The sequence below is a fragment of the Fragaria vesca genome, linkage group LG7 (assembly GCF_000184155.1).
Source record: "Fragaria vesca subsp. vesca linkage group LG7, FraVesHawaii_1.0, whole genome shotgun sequence".
NCBI classification, from domain to species: Eukaryota; Viridiplantae; Streptophyta; class Magnoliopsida; order Rosales; family Rosaceae; genus Fragaria; species Fragaria vesca.
This window is the reverse complement of record NC_020497.1, coordinates 6,499,687-6,514,821: the sequence shown is the minus strand read 5'-3', so window position 1 is coordinate 6,514,821 and position 15,135 is coordinate 6,499,687. Positions and strand designations below refer to the sequence as shown.

Here is a 15,135-nt window from a genome sequence, read left to right as displayed (position 1 = left end):
AATGTGATTTTTGTCAAATTAGCATGAGTGTGACATGATCTTCATCGATCTCTGATATGAGACCCTCACAGTTTGGAAATGAATCTCCAACTCTTTTGTTCTTGGGTGGAATATCTAGGATAGGAGTGGATAAGCTGAATCTCCAGTCTTATTGATCAAATAAGAATAATAAAAAAGGGACCAAAACCTCTCATGAATGAATTAACAAAAACAAAATTAAATGAGAAGGATGTTTTTGAGGTTCCTTCAAAAAATCAAACCTGTCATGGGAACTTCCTTGAGTTTGGTTGAGCATCCCCACATTTTGGCTTGTGTATGTATTTATGATTTTATTCTATGTAAGTTGGTTCAAATGAGTTCATGCTTGGATTAATAGTGGCGCCCCCCATTTATAATCTTTGGCTCCCCACTGAAACTCTGAAAGGCTAGCGTTAATGTCAAGGACAAGATGTAGATATCAAGTTCCTCTGCCTGAGTAATAATTTGAAATTAGTTATTTGATTTTTGGTTTATAGGTTTTTTTTTAGTCAACAGGAGCTAGGTAGAGAAGAGTGCTCTCCCACCTCAAATTTATTAATAAAAAAGAAAGATTACAATTAAGTTGGATGACACTAAAGCCAGTACCCGAAAACACCAAACAAGAGACATCAAACTACACTATAAAGCAAGTCAATGAAGACGAAAATTTGGGAGACCGAACTTATCTCGTTGATACATGCCCCAAATGAAGTAGGGAGGTTCATCCCACCAAGATAATGCAGACATCGACAAACTCATATTGGCAAGAGCATCTGCCACCTGATTACCTTCCCTGAAGATATGAGAAGATCGAAAATTCATCTGAGAAATGCGGTGCAAACAATTACCCCATGTTACTCTCAAACACCATGGAGCAAGATGAGGATCCCGCAAGAAATTAAGCACAATTGTTGAATCCACCTCAAGCCAAATATGCTTCCAATCCCTAACCCAAGCCAGCTCAATAGCTTGAATAACCGCCATAACCTCCGCATCCACCGAGTTAGGAATTTCAAGGTTTGAAGCAAAAGCACCAAGGAAAGAGCCGTGAAAATCTCTAAAAATTCCACCATAACTAGATTTCCCAATAGTCTTTTGCCATGCACCATCGGTATTGACTTTAATCCAACCAAAGAGAAGAGGATGCCAATTAACCTCTGTAATCCTTGGAGCCCGACGGGGACGACATAATAAACCAAACTTCTTCAAAACCCAGAGCTCTGTTAAAAAATTAGACATGCAACCTGAGGCTAATTTGCTAGCTACTTTCACGTGACCCATAATTAGCTGACGTATTGCATCTACAACAATAGTAGAATTATCATGCCTCATTTTATTCCTTGCTTTCCAGATAAACCACAAGGTAGTGGTGTAACATATTAACCAAATCTTCTTGAGCTGATGACTACGTCCAACACCCCCATAATATAGTAGATCAACCAAATTTTGAGGTAGACATCCTAACTCAAATAAGCAAGCCCAATTGTTCCATAGTGAAGCAGCAAAAGAAGTCAGAAAGATATGTGGCAATGACTCACCATCCCTACCACAAAGGACACAGCGAGAAGCCAAAGCAATCCCACGACGTTGTAGTAAATCCTTGGATAACACCTTACCCCTTAACACTTTCCAAGAATGAAGAGAAATACGGGGAATGATGAATTTAGACCATGTGAGCTTACCCCAATCCAAAGATGGTAAATGTGGGCGCAAAAATTGGAATGCCTCTTTTGCAGATAGCTCCCCAGAAGATAATGAAGCCTAAATCAACTTATCAAACATATATCAGGAACAATAGAGATCAAGTAGCGAGTTTTTGTAGGTTATACACCAAGTGAGGTCCTACTATTATATCATTTCAAGAAATCAAGTAGCGAGTTTTTGTTTCTAATGCTACAAGGGCATGTTTACTAAACATGAATGAGATTTAGAATGAATGGGACTGAAAGTGAATGGGAGAGAGAATGAGTAATTCCCATTCTTTTGTTTACTTATCATTCAAAATGAGAAATAGAAGAAGAATTCATTCATATTCATGTGTTTACAAAACTCTAAAAATGGGAATCATAACTCATCATGACAATAATACTCTCCTATAAAAATGTGCCTATTTGTAAATAGGCTCTTGATATTTATGAGCCTATTTGTAAAATAATAAAGGTGCCAGTGATGGTGCATGTTTGTAAGTCTTTGCTCACCTTTGTAGCATTATAAATAAAAACTCACCGCTTGATTTCTTGAAACGAAATAATAATAAGACGAAAACCATATAAAAACAATAAAGAAGACCTAGGTGCAGTGCCATTTTATCAAAATCTTTCGTGCGTCAAACGCACCAGCTGGATCCTGCGACCAGCCATTCAACAAGTGCCACGTATTAATTTTTTTTCCACACCAGCAAGCTGAGAAACCATCAAAATCTCAATTTATCTTTTAAAATCTCGCAGCCCGAGTTGTAGATGAAACCCAGAAACCCACATTTTTCAGAAAAAAAAAAAAAAAAACATTCATTGAACTTTGAATCGGAGAAACTCATTCATTGCAACTAGAACTTTAGAAGAAACCCAGTACAATAATTGTTCTTTAGCCACAGAATTTTTCAGAAACCAAAGCTAAACAAACCTAAATCCATCTAGAATTCCAGATACATAGGTCCAATCTCACCCTTCCCTTTCGCATTCTTCTTCGGCTAGGTACTGAAAGACGTGGGAGAGATAGACGAGGGAGGCGGCAGCGGCGGTGGATGGGTTGGAATATTATAATACGGTTATGAATCGGAGGTAGACGGGTTGGAATATGGAGATTCGGATGGTGATAGACGACCACGGGTGGTGGTGGTATGGGGATTTTGGTTGGATTTTGAATCGGTGAATCGGAAAGGGTGAGATCTGTGAAGCAGGGCAACTGAACGAGAGATATTGAGTGGGATTTGAGATTTTGGTGCTCTTTTCAGCAAGATGACATGTAAAAAAAGGGCAATGTGGCGGCTTGTGATTGGGTGGTCGCAGCATCCACCTGGTACGTTTGCCCCAAGATTTTCTCAGAAAAAAAAAAATATATATATTATATATATTGCAACGTTGCTACTTTATTTTATGAATTCTTTTATCCGCAAGGAAGTTTTGGAAGTGATCATGTACACTCTTCGGAAGATCGTGACCGTACCTTTAATTTGAATTATCGATTACTAAAGATCAGGGAGAGAGTCTTAGGTGCGGCTAATGCACCACGTGTTTTGTGCGACCCACCAGTCACACAACGACACATGTTTTTTTTTTTCCCCCAAAACCCCCTCACTTGCATTCTTCTTCCTCCTCTTCCTTCCTCTGCTCCGGCACTTCTTCTTTCTTCCTCCGACGAAACTTACACGGGTTGGTGGAGGCGTCCTCTTCCTTCCTCTTCCCCGACGAAGCTTCTTCTTCCTTCCTCCGGTGAACCGGCGAAGCTTCTTCTTCCTTTACGGTGGAGGCGGCGGGGGTTGCAAAGGTGGCGGCTGGGCAGAGGAAAAGAAGATCGTGGGGGATCGGTTTCTGATCAGAGAAAGGAAGAAGATCCGCTGGAGAAAGGAGGAGGAAGAAGAAGAAAGCAGGTGTGAAAAAAGAAAAAAAGAAAAATAGGTGTTAAAGGGTGATTTGGTGCGCATGTGTCAGGTGGTGCGGCTGTTACACTTAAGAATTTCTCAAAGAATGTTAGCTGATTAGCAATGGGAACACAAAGCTACTATGTCAACACTCATAGACAATTAATTCTTGCATTTTGCCCCAAGACAAAAGTATCTTCTCAGCTGCTCTCATTGTCTTGTGTATTGGTACTTAAACAAACCATATTTGGATCATGACCGTTTGGATCATGACCTTTTCGGAAGCTCATATCCAATCTTTGAGGGTGACATTATCCAAATTTTACGATGAAGACACTTAAATGATTGCGTAGTTTGCTCGTTAATCTTTTTATAACAAAATCGTGAACAACACAATATCTGGTCGATTTGATAAAAAAATCTGGTCGAGTTGATAAAAACTTTTGTGTTTTAACATGTTATCAACATCGTTTGAACTTCGATAAATACCGGTCAATATTAATACTACTAGCTTCAAAAATATTGACCAGCTTTAAATGTTAATCATGAAATTACAGAAAATAGTTTTAGACAAATTAAATCCTTGGCTAGTTGGCTTTGAGGTGGAAGAGGAACCTAGGTTTCCATTTACTAAAAATAGAAGTTTTGGTTTTTTCCCCATATGTGTCACTTTCCTTTCTTACTCGTTTCACTTCCTCTATATATATCTATCGCTGCCTCTGCTGCTGATCACCAAGACAAAAGAATGGGTGTCCTGACTTTCCTCTATCTCATCTTCACATTCACATTTCTGTTCCTCACCTTCGTGTCGTTTCTCATACTCAGAATCTTCACCGGCAAATCTCTCAAAGACCCAAACTACCCACCTGTCAAAGGCACCGTCTTCCACCAGCTCCTCTACTTCACCACACTCTACGATCACCAAACCACAATCACCCGAGACACCCCAACTTACCGGCTTATCGCGCCGGTGCACAGCGAAGTCTACACCGCCGACCCCCGAAACGTCGAACATGTTCTCAAAACCAACTTCGCCAATTACACGAGAGGTGATTACCATGTTGGTATTATGTCTGATATCTTTGGCAAGGGGATATTTGTTGTTGATGGAGAGAAATGGAAGCAGCAGAGGAAGCTTGCCAGTTTCGAGTTTTCGACGAGAGTGCTAAGGGATTTCAGCTGCTCTGTTTTCAGAAGAAATGGTGCTAAATTGGTCAAAGTTATTTCAGAGTACTCTGTTGCAAATGGGAGTTTTGATATGCAGGTCAGTCACTTTCTTCTTGGTCATGTAAGTACAAAGTTGCGTTTTGTTCATTAATGTATAGATACATCAATTAGACTAATTCGATACAGAGGTAGACTGGTAAACTAGCTCGATCGCTTAGTCTCCGGCTAGTATTTACAATATTTTGGCATATGGTTTCAATGGTTTTGTAGGATTTGCTTATGAGATGTACTTTGGATTCAGTATTTAAAGTTGGGTTTGGAATAGATCTGAATTGCTTGGAGGGTTTAAGCAAAGAAGGGATAGATTTTATGAAGGCATTTGATGAGTCAACTGCTTTGACCTATTGGAGATATGTTGATCCATTCTGGCAATTGAAAAGGTTTCTCAATATTGGTTGTGAGGCTTCCCTTAGAAAGCATGTCAAAGTCATTCATGATTTTGTCCACCAACAGATCAAGAGAAAGAGGGAATTGCTAGCTTTGAAGAAAGATGGTGTAAGTCTATATCTTTTGCATTGTCATTCTAGTTCTTGCTCTCTGGGTTTGAAAGTGATTTCATATCGTCTATAAGTTCTTAAATTGTTCAGTTTGAAGTTTCAAATTCTGAATTTATGGATTAATGCATCAACTTAAGATTTGCCTGGTGGCTGGTGTCTTTGGTTAAATAGTTAGACATACCCCATGTCACAATTTCTATATTTCAGTCCCATTTTTTTCTCTAGCTACATGATTTCAATAGTACATATGAAAATTGATGTAGCCTTGGATTCTGTGATGTTTCGAAGAATGACAAGGAGGACATACTCTCGAGATTCCTATTGGAGAGTGAGAAGGATCCAGAGGAGATGAATGATAAGTATCTAAGTGACATAATTCTGAATTTTATGATTGCTGGGAAAGATACCAGTGCAAACACACTGTCATGGTTCTTCTACATGCTATGCAAGCACCCTCTTATACAAGAAAAAGTTGCACAAGAAGTGAGGGATGTAATTGGTGATCAAGAAGAAGACGTTGATGCATTTGTGGAGAAAATAACTGATGCATCTCTTGACCAACTTCATTATCTTCATGCTACACTAACTGAGACCTTGAGGCTATACCCTGCAGTTCCCGTGGTATGTCTACTCAGATTTTGACTTCGATACATTACATGTATCGAAATTAAGGTCAATGAATAATACATTGTTATGTTTGTGTCTTTGGCTCTAAGGATGGAAGATGTGCAGAGAAGGATGACATTCTTCCTGATGGCTTCAGACTGAAAAAAGGAGATGGAATAAACTACATGGCCTATGCCATGGGGAGAATGCCTTATATTTGGGGACAAGATGCTGAGGATTTCAGACCTGAAAGATGGCTCAACGATGGAGTTTTCCAGCCTGAATCAACTTTCAAATTTGTCACATTTCATGTCTGTATCATAGTCACATATCTTGATCACATTTCATAGTCACATATCTTGATCACTGAAGTGCTCACTTGTGCTATTTGCAGGCAGGCCCTCGGATCTGTCTGGGAAAGGACTTTGCTTACCGACAGATGAAGATAGTAACAACTGCTCTTCTTTACTCCTTCCGCTTCAAATTGGCTGATGAAACAAAAAATGTAACCTACAGAACCATGTTCACCCTTCACATCGATGGTTCTCTCCCTATGCTTGCAGTTCCAAGGACCAAGCACAGCTACAACTTGTGATCATGATTGCAATCTGCAAATAGCTTGGTTTTCCTGTTTATGTGTTTAGATGATGTAGTAAACTTGGTTGTATCAGGCTGGATGATGATGGTATGTATATGTGAATATACATAGATACAGAACTCCTACATTTCATATTTTACGGGTCTTTTACAACAATCTTCACAGCCATTATTGATGGTATGTATTTTCAATCTTCTTGTTCATAATGGTTAAATCAATGTTTAGATTCAAATGATACTAGAATTGTTGTCTAAAGCATGTAGCGGGGGATTGTAATTACTAAACAGAGCATCGAAGTGATTGAAGTGTGACAGTGCAAGTAAAATTAGCCTCTGATAATGTGTAATTCTGTTGGTTTTGAAGTCTCACACTATACACTCCTTAAACCATTCAGCTAAGAATGCAATCCCTACCTTTATCAGAGTGGGTAGCATCACAAAAAAGTTGTTTAAATTTATGATGATCATAAAGAATGGAGGACCTCTATATATTAAACTTGAGAAGACACAATCTTTAATTCTTTATGTCGAAGATTTCAATGGTAGTGGGTGTATGTGTTTTCTTCATAGAAAACATTTTTTATTTTATTTTTTCTTCGTAGAAAACATATACAAGACTGATACATAGGAAGAGACGCAACATGCTTGTGACCAACAGATTAAGTATTGTTTCATAAAAAAAAAAAAAAAAACAAAGAACATGAGTCTTGACCGAAATTCGAGTCCCAACTAAATATGGACCTAGAAGGCTAAAACAACTAAATAACTCCAAAACTGTGCCAATTAGAATTAGGTTTGGCAAGTTTGGCAAATGACAAGGCAACTTGCTTTAGTAGAACCCCACCTAAATTCGAGTCCCAACATTTATATCAAGCAAGTGTTATGTGGGATGTGAGGGAAGTAAATCACCTGTACCGACTAACCCTATGCCAACTATGTGCCACCAATAATACTTTGCCACAGTGTCTTCTTTTAAACAACAGTTTAACACTCTTAAATTAATGTTAACCTGTGTTGTTTTATCCAAGAACAATACAGAAAACAAAAAGTTATTCAACTCAATGCTTCTGGGTTCCTGGTTCTCATCGTTCCACCTTCGAAAGGATTGTGAAGTTCAGTCATGGCTTCCCAATGTATTCAACGGAGATTTTTCCTTGTTTCTCTGTTATCAAACCCATGACAGCTTTTCTATATCCAATCCCCGTCAACATCATCAGTAGAAACTCTTAATGCAGCATGATGTTGAAGAATTTCAGATCTAATATCAAACCAAAGTTTGTTATGCATGAGTCATAACGGTTTGTTTATATCAATCTCCAGATAATTGTATTGAGAAACTAGAAAAACTAAACCCTAGAATTTGGGGAAAATTTAGAATCGATGTCAATGACATATTGGGTCTGCCCCAAATGACGCATTCCTGATCACATGACAAGAAATCACGGGCCGTAATTCATGGCCCCAAGAGTTTCAACCCAAACGCGAGAGCATCTCGCAAATTTCATTTTAATTCAGCCAATTTGTTTTCTGAAATTACAATGAAGAAGAGGAGAAGAAATAGAAGGAAGAGAGTTCACGGAGTCAGACTTCGTTAGATGCTGTAAAGTGGAATTCCACATGTCACAATTTTATTGATGGAACATATCTGGCACAGGGCAAATTGGGGACAGGTGATTTCCTTCCGGATGGGAGACTTATGTGTTATGTCTCTTTATATCGAACCCCACCTAAGTTCGAGTCCCAACAATCACATGTCTCTTTATAGCTTGAGTAGAACTTTCTTATTTTTTAAGGCTGCGTTTGGTGCAGCTGGGCTTATAAAAAAAGTTAATTTTTACTTATTCTTGAGAATAAATGACTCATAAGTAAAGTATAACTGGGTGTTTGGTAAACTGACTTTTAATAGGTGTTGTGAGTACTAAAAGCAGTGGAAGGTGTTTGGTAAATTGAAAACTAAAAGTGCTTCCAGCTTGCAGAATGACCAATTTGGACATGAAACTAAAACTAACTTCTTATACTATAATTTATCTTTTGGTTATTTTTACAAACCATAAAAATAACTTCATGTCCATATAAATTATTTACTATCTATTTTTATAAATCATGATGTTCATATGATAAATATTAAAATTGATATAAACTAAGAATGAGATAGAGAGAAAAGAGAAGCATAACGTAGGAGGAGGAAGAAGTGTCACTTTCATTCTCATTAAGCTCTTTTATATAGGAGTATGATTTACATCTTAAGGACATAACTAATGAGTATTTACAAGGACATCCACATATATTGTAATATTTACAACACTCCCCCTTGGATATCCATTAATAATCTGATGTTGGACGCGTTTAGTGTTGTCTCGTTAAAAACCTTGCCAGGTAATAAAAACCTTGTGGGAAAAAAGAACCCTGGTCGAAGGAGAAAAATAATGCAACGCGCATATGTCCTAGGTAGCATACTTCTGGATGCTCCCCCTGATGAGATTCTCCTCCTGATTGTTGCAAGCTTCATGTACAGTAAATAACGGTTTGATTTGTCTATCACTGAAGTGAGATCTTGTTCGTTTTGCATACAGGGGCTCATCACAAGATCTTCATACCTGCACAGTGAAGGCAATACCAACCACAACTTTTATTAGGTCTTACCTCATTTAGTAATGTTAGAAACAACCTCACATGTTCAAATTCATATACTATGTAATAACTAAGCAGTAAAAGCTAATGAACACATTACTATGTATTGTTCAAACCATTGGAAGATCAGCAAGGCATATCTAGCCACTCATATCAATATCTTTGTTTATTGATACATCTCGTATATGCTCTTCAAGAACTCTAAGCAATTCATAACTTCGCGAAAGTTCAAATATGTAGCAACATAATCCGAATCTGGTTTTGTAGTCCAATCATAATACTCATTGAGGCAATTTTGATCACGTTAACTATAACATAATGAATATATATGAGCTAGCTTTAAACTATCAATTGCATGAGTTAACTTTAGTTTAACAGCCCAGCATAACAAGATATGCTCGCCTTTGGGCTTTCCCCTCATGGCTTTGTTCTTGGGTTCCAACCCAAAACACGTCTCACTAATGAGAGTTTTGTTTGTATGTATAAAGCATATTACGTCATTTTCGTTAGGTGATGAGGAATCTCACATTCAGACTCTCTCAAGTATTTATGGATCGATTTACGTTCGAATCATTCATTTACTTGGATCCTTTGAGGATTTGATAAGCGATACGCTTATAATAACTCTTTACTTTTAGGATTTTGTTTTTAGCAAAGTCTTTTAAGATTCTCATAATATATAATGACAACTGTCGTAAGTCTCTCGTCAATAAATATATATATGTAACACTGTACTTACAGAAAATTATCACGTATAAGGAAAGATATTTGTAATCCCCATGTCTCTTGTAGACATTGTGTCATAGTGATTTATTTTCACTGTGATTAATACCCTTTTGTATCATGTAGGGTTAAAGGTCTAATTATCTCATCACGTTTCATATATTCAGTTTATTGGAATTGCCTCTATCTAATTTGGCCAATAATATGTTTTGTCGACATTCATAATGAAACGTGGTATTGCATCATACAGTCCTTAATGGTCTTTGGTAGCTACCATATGTAAATTTTCATCGATGATCATCATTCATAGATCTCACACATTCTTAAATGCATGCATTAGCTACCATGAGCTTATTAATATTGGGTACCCATGCCACTTCTGGGGCAAATATTGTCACTTCGACGACAAACATCTCTCATAGATGAATTATATTTAACGAATGTGGATCTGTATTCATAATATCATAAAACATTATAGGACATGTATAATCTTCCATTTTTAGGAGCTTAGAACTTTAGACCTAGTGGATACATTCCACTCCAAATTCACACCATTACTCAAATGACAGCAGTCTTTTCTCTCCCCCTAACGGCGAGAACACTGTCTTATTATGACCATGCATAAAAATGCGTTTAAATGTATATCACTTCCTTTCGAGTGAAGATGTCCATTGGCTGGTGACAAACCCAAACCAAGGTTAAGGTCAAAAATATTAAATTCATGAGTATCAACCATATTGATGTATAATTGTATCACCAAGATATCATCCTTTGATGGTGTACTTTACCTTTGTATGTGTAATATTGTAGCCGCCATATTAGGAACTCGGACATTTTTAATGACATTTCTCGTCAGGAGAACCATGTCACTTAGATACTCATTATTCCCACAAATCAAACAGGGGCAAGTAAATTTTCTTCCGCTAGCATATAATTTTGTCATCAATAGTTTTTATTAAGTCACTAGCTGTGATATTCCTCAAGCTCAAAATGAGACAATAGATAAATATTCCACAACAATTCATGTTGTTCTCCAGGAACAATCTTTCTCCCTTTCATAACAAGAGAAGTGTCTCATTAAAGTGACAAACCAACAAAAAAATATACAGCAAATAAACAATTTGCTATGAGTAGCGTTAGCTAGCAGGCATCAAAAGTTGTTACTGATTTCAAACAACATTGTAGGTAAAATATGATGTAACTAGTCATGCCAAAATAATTAATTTGGTTCAATGAACTTCTGGTTCATGACATTATGTGTCTCACTATATTGTAGAATTTAACACACGTAATAGGCGACATAGCGAGATACTGTCCGCTTTGGATCTCGCTCGCTCTACAATTTTGTGCTTGAGTTGTCAACCCAAAATTAGTCTCACTATGGGGAGGTATGTTTGCAACACATCTCCTCCCCTCCTTCGGGCAATGTGGGATCTCAATACATATTCTGGAACCATATTGAAACCACTTCTTGTAAAGAGGGGATATAATGTGCTCTTCCGGAGCCATCAATCATATGTGTAATCGAATCTTCAAGTTCAAATTTATAATGTAAGAACTACAAGTTCTCAGATTTCATATGTTGAACTTCTAGTTCAAATAAATTTGGTGCCAGAAACTTTAGGTTCCAGATAACTAAACTGAAACTTCAAGTTCACTAATTTAATTTACATACTCAGCTACGGGCTTGAGCTTTTACCATTAGAACTCATGTTTTATAATTCAGTAATTTGAACTTCTGGTTCAAAAACATGACATTTGAAATTCATATGTTCTTGAGAATGGAAACTTATAAAATTTAGAAAAGGAAAATAATTAACAAACTCTAAAATGGTAAGGAACAAGGATAAGTAAAATGTGAGAATGGAAACTTATAGTTCCATTGGTGAAGAAGTAGAACTTCTGGTCTAGTTACCTTCACGAATATGATAATCTTGTTTCTCTCCTCTAATTTCATAATAACATTGTATCAAAATAAATTGGAGCTTCATGCTCTCATATAATTATGGATCACAAGAAAACCATATTGTATAGCTCTAAGGAGCTTCTGGTCCTTGTTGATTACATAAGTTTTGAGAAACTTCATTTCAATAATTTGACAATATCAGTTTCAAAGAACTTCAGGCCCTCATATAGTTTGATCAAGAAACTCCGGGTTTCAATCAATTTTAATTACAAAACCGAATAAGGTTAAGAAAAATAAAGCATACTTGAATTCCATAATCTCATACCATAATATTGCTTCTTCAATATATGTGGGCCGAATTAGTCATATTCTCATGACTTGCCCAATGAGTGTATTTGCAATGAGAGTAGCCAAGTGTTTCCTCTGATTCTCATAAATATGCATAAAGACTATCTTTCAACAAGATGAGTAATCGAGAAAAAAAAATTGCCAGTAGTCAGATTTCTGGCAAAAACATCTTGCCAATAGTTAGATACTCTGGACAACATCACAAAAGATGCCCGGTAGAGGAAAAAGAACAATATATGTGCCCTTTTCTATATGAACCTCTAATCTTTCCACTTAAGTATAAGGTGAGGAAGTAGGAAGTCTCAGCCTACAAAGGACCGAGAAAACATGGTCACGGGGGAACATCTTTTATGTCCTTCCTTTATGTTTATGGTATTACCATGATACACTACATTTCCCCACTTATCATATTACTCGTGAGGAACTTCATGCCCTCTATAGTTGGATAAAGAGGCTTTAGGTCTCGATTATCGAGTTCACTGTAATTCATAAAACGAAGTATGTCGTGAAATGAATAGATTAAATTCAAATAATGAAATGGAAAAATACATACCTTAGTCCCTTCAATAAATATGATATTATGGAAGCAATAAGTTTCATGAAAAACCAATACCACAACAAATAGGCAGTAAAAAAAACAATTACTAGACCTGAATTGATAAAACAATAAATAGAGGTTATCAATGGTCATAAAACTCCAAAACTACTACTTTATTATAGAAACATCCATCCAGGCTATGTAATGAAACCAATAAAATGTAATTAATATACATATAATTCAAAACCTAAGAATGATGATGTTTTGGGCTGTTAATGAGCAAAACCACATAAAGAAACCGATGAATTTCCATGTTATTAATAGCTGAAATTTGGTAAATATAAATGCTCGTAAATGGTGCACATAATTGTGAACAATGGCCTTTGATTGCCAAATTATGACTTGAAAAGTATTTGTGTGCACATATTGGGGAGTAAAGTAACCATATTCACTCGTATAATAACCTTAAATTAAGACACTCATATCAATCACAATAACTCGGGGTCTAAAATATCATTATGATAAACTTAATATTAATCGGTGTTAAGAACACCCCTATTGATCATGTCTTTAACATTTCAATTTAGCCACAAAAACATTGTCAACTTGGGTGAAATGACATCCACTCATGGCTTAGATTTCCCAAGAGACTGATTAATATGATTAATTTTGGTCTGATTGTCATTCAAAGAGGGTTTTGTAAAGTGCCATTAAATGTTAGGGCATGCATCAATAGGCCGAAAATGGTTAATCCATAACTATAGCCATATCATGATCCATATTAGAAGGCGCAAATGCGTCCATTCATATCGTGCTCTTAGTAACCGATCAACCAATGCTTGCCAAAACTCAAGCGGATCTTTCACCGTTAGATACATGTCTTTCAGACTCTTTTTCAAGACCACATCGATCATCATGGATCTAATTATGTTGTTTAGAACTTCATGTTCATATGAAAGAAATATCAATATCGAAACTTCAGGTTCAAATTTTGTGAACAAAACTTCAGGTTTATGCAAACAATTAGAATTGCAAGTTTACTGTAATATTTGAACTTCAGATAATCTCAAAAAGTTCATATTTGAGAATTATTAGCGAAACTCTAGGTTCACTATTATAAGCAATTGTAAACATAGAATTGAGTAATATAAACAAAGTATATATGTAGACAAGATATAATCAAAATAGAAGTGAACTCATAGATCGTGAGTATGGATAATAAGCAACAAAAGTTGCACCAACATCTCATAGATCGTCATGGAGTTTATGGAACGAATTAGCAAAATCGTGCTGATAACGTGTTATAAACTAAGAATGAGATAGAGAGAAAAGAGAAGAACATAATGTAGGAGGAGGAAGAAGTGTCACTTTCATTCTCATTAGACTCTTTTATATAGGAGTATGATTTACATCTTAAGGACATAACTAATAAGTATTTACAAAGACATCCACATATATTATAATATTTACAACAAAAATGATTTATACAAAAAAATCAAATATATAAGTATTGAGTCGCACTACTAAAAAAACACATTTCCTATAAAAAAAACACACTAATGAAGAATGACAAATTGTTCATCCTGCCCGTTCAAATTGTTCAAATTATATTATTAAACATAGACAAGGAGACAATTAAATGTTCATCAATTTAAACTCTATTAGAAGAACCATAACTTGCACATTCAGATTTGTCTTGGCTACTGGGCAAGAATAGCAACCAGGATAAACTACGCGCCTGCTACACTATCTATAATATTGCTCACAATTGCTGCAACTTGCTATACACCAACTTCAGAAGGAGTCGAGCAAAAGCTAGCCTTACTCCAAAATCCAGCATTTTATTTGATACAGCTCACGTAGTGGCCAAGCAATATTCATCAAATTTTGATAGTTTATCCTGCTTGATACCTTCAAAAAACAATGTAAGTTTGAGTAAGCATCATGGTATAAAAACTATCATAAATCAAGAGTACCTCACAACAGAAACATTATTAAACTACAAAGAACAATATCAGAAAAGCATTCATCTAAATAACTAGGAGAAACAAAGAACCCAAGAAGAATAATCCAAACAAGAGATCATAACTTCAAAATATTCATTCTCTCCCCTTATACATATTCTATATCTTCTATAATAACTAAAAATATCTACCCATCACAATTAAACTAACCTTTGTTTTTGAGGCTTGAAGTTTGGTTCAGCACTAGCACCAGGAAGGTGCCAAGTCTTCTATCAAACATTAGAAACCCTGCAGTTGACAAGAGAGGCTTCAGTTCAAAACTGAAATGTACATTTATACTCATGCCTCATTCCAAACGGTCGAGTCTTTTCCCATCTAGGTAGACAAGGAGCAATGACACAAATAAACACAAGACATCACTACCAGGACAAGCACTTTAGCCGACGAAAATTTTTCGTCGGCCTGTCAGCTTAATTCGTCGGCTAAGATCAGACTTATAC

General features: G+C 36.3%; 1 protein-coding gene across 1 annotated transcript; it reads left to right on the top strand.

Moving 5' to 3' along the window:
• The first annotated feature begins 4,343 nt into the window (after positions 1 to 4,343).
• On the top strand, positions 4,344 to 6,657 carry LOC101309668 (cytochrome P450 704C1-like). Its single transcript, XM_004306843.1, has 5 exons — positions 4,344 to 4,862; positions 5,036 to 5,320; positions 5,611 to 5,943; positions 6,039 to 6,239; positions 6,323 to 6,657. Exons 1-5 carry the CDS (start codon positions 4,344 to 4,346, stop codon positions 6,521 to 6,523), a joined length of 1,539 nt encoding a protein of 512 aa, XP_004306891.1. The 3' UTR covers positions 6,524 to 6,657.
• Positions 6,658 to 15,135: the final 8,478 nt, after the last annotated feature.